The sequence below is a fragment of the Rutidosis leptorrhynchoides genome, chromosome 6, assembly GCF_046630445.1.
Source record: "Rutidosis leptorrhynchoides isolate AG116_Rl617_1_P2 chromosome 6, CSIRO_AGI_Rlap_v1, whole genome shotgun sequence".
Classification (NCBI taxonomy): Eukaryota; Viridiplantae; Streptophyta; class Magnoliopsida; order Asterales; family Asteraceae; genus Rutidosis; species Rutidosis leptorrhynchoides.
The window spans coordinates 333820970-333826287 of record NC_092338.1 but is presented as its reverse complement, the minus strand read 5'-3'; the positions used below and the strand labels follow the sequence as shown (position 1 = coordinate 333826287).

Here is a 5318-nt window from a genome sequence, read left to right as displayed (position 1 = left end):
TAAATAACTACTCCGTCTCATTTTTATTGTCTTATTTCATTTGAAATGTCTCAAATTAATTGTCCACTTTCATGAATAGATTACAATAAAGAGTCAAAGTTCTTTAATACCCTAATACCCTAATGTATGTATGGATTACAATAAAGAGTCAAAGTTCTTTAATACCCTAATACCCTAATGTATGTATGTAAGAAAAAATAAGTAAAAATTAAGAATTAAAACTGTATAGTACAGGAAAAATCAGAAGGATATCATTAAAAACGTGTGTTTTTTTTTTTTTATAAATGCACAATTAATATGGAAGGGAGGGTATTATCACTCTTTTCATTTTAGATATAAAGATTTAGAGAAGATATGTTCTCATGATAAAAAAAGCACTTATTTAAAATGAAGGGATAGGGTTTTAAACATATTTGGAGCCACATAAAAGTAGAAGCGTAGATAACCAAAAGCTTTGAATTGAAGATGGATGGATTACAACAAGTAGGACTCCCTGTGCTCGGCATCGTTGCAGCTGCCGCAGTTACTTTCTACGTCGTAAGCTTCTCCGAGCTCCGAGAGGTACTCACTCTCTCACTTACTCTAGCTTTTAAATTTAATTTGATGATTTTATTTATTTATATATTTATACTAAAAATTTGGATATAATTTCAGAAATCATTAAATAGAGATTGGGACGACAATGAATCCGAAGGGTTCAAAACATCATTGAGTTCAAGAGAAAGAAGAGCTAAAAGAAAAGCACAGAAACAAACTAATAAATAAATCATTCCACCTTGCTACTTCTGTTTTCTCTGTTTTCAAATTTTTCATAACAGAAGACAAGTTTATCATGAATTGTTACTATTTACTTATGTATTGATTAATCTATCAAAAGTCTACGGTATATCTCATTATCTAGTTTTTTAATTTCAACATTATTAGTTTTATGCTTTTATGCCATTATGATTTCTTTTGCCACATATTTGTATTTGTATTTGTATCAATTGATAGCAAATAGCAATATCAACAGATTTTCTCAGACATAAGGATATACCATATTAATCTTTCGGATTGATAAAAACTTAACGGTAAAACTAGTTTTAAAAAGCGTATTTGGACGTTAAAAATGAATGGTATTTTGTACACGAATAAAGCAAAATTTTATAAATGTTCTGATACATAAAAAAACGTTTGATAAAATATATGATTAAGCATCAAATAGTTTAAAAGTTTTGATTGTACTTGATTCTGACAATAACTTGCTTGATAATCGTTATTTTAAGTGAAGGTAAAATTAATGTGTGAACCTTATAAAAGAATAAACAAAAGAATATAATTGTTTAATTATAATTTAAGTAAGAGTGCGGTTGAAAAATCTAAATGAATAAGCATTAAATGATTCATAATCTATTTGAGTCAAAAGTTCTAAATGAAGTAAGAATGAAAATAACAAGTTTAATAATTATACTTTATGACAATGTGTATTAGACTATATTTAACCCTTCGAGTCGTGTTGGCGTGTTGGTATGTTGGCGTGTTGCTGGGTGGGGTGGGTGCTTGATGGGCGGACTGGCAAATTGCTGAATAATGGTAGCGTGCTGAGTTGCGTGTTGCTGGGTAGGGGTAGGGTATTTTTTATTTCTCTTTCATCTTTCTTGAATTTAATTTCTTTAGTTATATTATTTTATAATGACAAAATAATAATAAAAAATAAACACTAAAAATTAAAATTAATAATACGATTACATTAATAAAAATCCTAAAAATATAAAATTACTACTTATTAAAAACATAAGATTACTACTTTTTAAAACCATAAAATTACTACTTATTAAAAACATAAAATTACTACCATTCAATCAATCGACTCTCCCAATTCGGGACTACTTCCAGAATCGAAAGGGACATGATTAACTGTTCACATGCTTAAATCCACAAGATACAACTGAATTCGATTACGGGTTACCTTGACGTATTTCTTAAGCTTCTTCCAAAAGTTATTATGGCAGCGCAATATTTCATTCTTTTCTTCGTCTAAATACAAATATTCGGCCATTGGGCACAAAATTCTTTTCTGAGTAATTTTTCCAACTCTTTAAAATCAAATTTGTTGATGTAGAAGTCGTTAAGTAGCATTTTCTGACCGCCTTCGTATGACTTGATGTTGGTCGATAGGCGACCTCCGTAATGAACATCGAAATTAGCTGTCATCGGTGCCATTTGTATGTGTAGATGTTTGAAGATTGGAGATGATGAGTATGTATGAATGTTTGAAGGTTGATGTTTGTAGAAACTGTATGTGTAGATATGTAAAGATAGGGCAAAATCTAAAATACATCCGTTGCAAAATTATGGAATATATTCGTTGCAAAACCAATTGAAACCACCCACATCACCAAAATTGTTCAAACACGCTTGAAGTTGTTGTGTGTTGAGTTCCAGCATGCCGAGGTCCTAACCCTCCAGCACGCCGCGTTGGCTGCGTGTTGGAGGCGTGCTCGTTGCACTTGGGGTCCAGCACGCTATGGTTAGAGATGGTCTTATGTAATTTTATATTAACCTTAGCATGAATTAAATAACAATTCAGTTGTTTAATGAGTGTTTTTGATATATTTTGAAATGCATATTACATAAAACGAGGTGCTCAATTGTTAAGAGATTATTTCAACTCTAGATAGTCGAACATTGAATGCTGAAAACATTTAGCACCACATGTTATTCAGAGCTCATAAACAAATGCGATGAATGTTTCTCATAAACAAATGCGATGAATGTTTGAATGGTTCAACATTCGTAATAAACCATTCAATTAATAAGTAATTAAATGCATCCTAAGATATCAAAGAAAATGAAGATGTTGATTGATTAGAAAAGTATTACAACTATGAATGATTCAAAATAAATTGTTGAACAGTTTATATAATTTATCATGCAGATATTATAAACAAATGTACTAAATTTGTACGATTCAGCATAAGGTGTTGAACGCTTCATTTAATATGCAATGAAATGCTTTGTGATATAGAAACTAGTCCTCTAGTATTGCAACTTTTTTGATCAAGATGAAGGCTTCGGTTTCTAAGGTGTGCAGGGTAGAAAGGTATGGGGCGTTAATTGTGTGTGTTGACGAGAAAAGATGCAATAGGTAACTGACATATGTTTCCGATGATTTCGTACTTGTTTCTCCGATTAAAGATTTGGCACGAAGCTTCTTCCGGTTCACTTGGGTCGAAGTAAAGGGTATCTTGGTTGCGTACGTGTTCGCCGATAGTACCTCAAAGGTTGCGAGCTTGTTTGGTGACGTTTTGAAGGTTGCGAAGGCTTCTAGCAATTTGGGCAATGTTGGTTCTTTGTACACTTTCTTCAAAATAGGTAAACCAAAACATTTACATGAATCGGTGGAGATTGATTTCGAGGATGATATTTTTTCTGTGTGTCACGTATGGGTAAACGAGTTAAGTTCCCCATCAGACCTTGATTTACACTAGTTTCCAGCCGATTTATTGGAATTGTCTAACCAAATCATTCTTGCGGGTCATCCTTTCTACGGTCAACACGTTGATTTAGTTAATGAGAATTTGGGTGTCGGTGGTGAACATGCTGATGGTATTAGTTTTGTTCAACCCGAGACTGAGTTGAATGTTTTGGATAACATTGTGAACATGGAAGCGGTTGAGGTTGGCTTACAATTCGGTAGCTTAGATGTTGAAGATGTTACAGATTTAATCCATGTTCATGATCATGTCGGGGTTGAGGTTAGTTTATATGCAACTGTAGACGTTACAGATGTTGCAGAAGTTGTGGAACGTATTGCCCTGAATTCGGTCCTAATTTACAACCTTGTTTACTGAGTGTTTTAGGTCCTTTTCAATCTTCAAATGTGCCTACTGATTCGGTTTTTAGTCATTCTGTTGGACCGATTGGTGAGGGGCATTTGGGATATAAAAGGGCTAAGCATGTTGCGGCTTCTTGGACAAAAAGAGGCGAACCAAAGAAATGTAAACAATAGGGTATGGGTTCTTTGAATGTTTCAAGCGTGAGCGTGGATCATGTTGATGTTTCTTCTACTCATCACATAGGTTTGAAGTTAAGAGATGAAGATGTTTCGGGTTCGTTGGAAACTAATAGAGTGGTTTCTTCGGAGTCTAATGACACGGGTCCCTCAGTTGCTATTAATAAAGGGTTTTTTTCAAGACTTGGTGGAGCAGGATGAGATTCAATCGAGTGAGAGCATTTGGATTAGTAGTTAGCTCGGCGAATGTTATTACTTATTTGATTCCATCCTGTAGCGGCAAAGGGATTCATATTGATAAGTTTGAGGGGAAGACGTCACGTCCGGATAATAGGAATGGTAAAGGCCCCTCATAGTGGACTTCAGTTTTTAGTTTTATGTGTTGTAGTTTGTTTGTGGTCCCTTATTTTGGGTTATGTTTTAGGTTTTTGATTGTCACTTTGATAGATTGTTTAGTGTGGTTGTGGTTGTTCGTAGTTATGTTTGTTTGTGTGGCCATTCTCGTTTTGACTCGGATTGAGTTTGCGTTTTTATGATACTTTAGTTTGCTTATTCTTTTCGAGCCTTTTCGATCATCAGTTTTTTTCCTGTTGTATTGGATTTATATAATCCTTCATTTATTCATGAATGTATTCTAATTTTAATATTAATCGTTATTTTAGGCAGAAAAAAAACTAGACTAAACATGTACACTGATATTGCTCGATTTACACATGTTTCATCTCGCAATATCTCCCTCGTTACACTCGTTTTTAGTGGATTATTGAGCTCGGAAGGGTTTTATTTGATCAAATTTATGGTTCAAGGCTGGAGATCACTACTTGGTGTAAAATTGACTAAGTTTGGCCAAAAAGTGAACCAAAATGGTAAAAATCAAGAGAATGCAGAATTTTAGCAAATGCGGTGCAGCAAAATGGCCAATGCGACGCATCTATAGTGTTAATTGGACCCTTTCAGCACCAGAATCTTTGCAAGCACAAAAATACGGCGTATTCACTACCAAATGCGGCACATTCATTATCCAAATGCGGCGCATTCACTACTAAATGCGGCGCATCACCTTTCGACTACCAAATGCGGTGCATCATCATGCAAATGCGCCGCATCATTCGCTGTTCTAGTGCAGAATTTTTGTCAAGCTATTAATAGAAAATGGGATTAGGTTTTTGGGAGAGCTGCAGTTTTTACCTCGAATATTACCCTAAAAACCCTAATTTCATCATCTAGTAGAAGATTAAGGCTAATTTGGAGGATTAAGCTCAAGTTCAAGCAAGTTTAGTGTTAGATCTACATCATATTTCCATTTGGGTTGTAATCTCCACCT

At 34.1% G+C, this 5318-nt stretch overlaps 1 protein-coding gene across 1 annotated transcript; it reads left to right on the top strand.

The window, feature by feature from the left end:
- The first annotated feature begins 308 nt into the window (after window positions 1-308).
- Window positions 309-794, top strand: LOC139856164 (uncharacterized). Its single transcript, XM_071845412.1, has 2 exons — window positions 309-561; window positions 655-794. Exons 1-2 carry the CDS (start codon window positions 466-468, stop codon window positions 763-765), a joined length of 207 nt encoding a protein of 68 aa, XP_071701513.1. The 5' UTR covers window positions 309-465; the 3' UTR covers window positions 766-794.
- The last annotated feature ends 4524 nt before the right edge of the window (window positions 795-5318 follow it).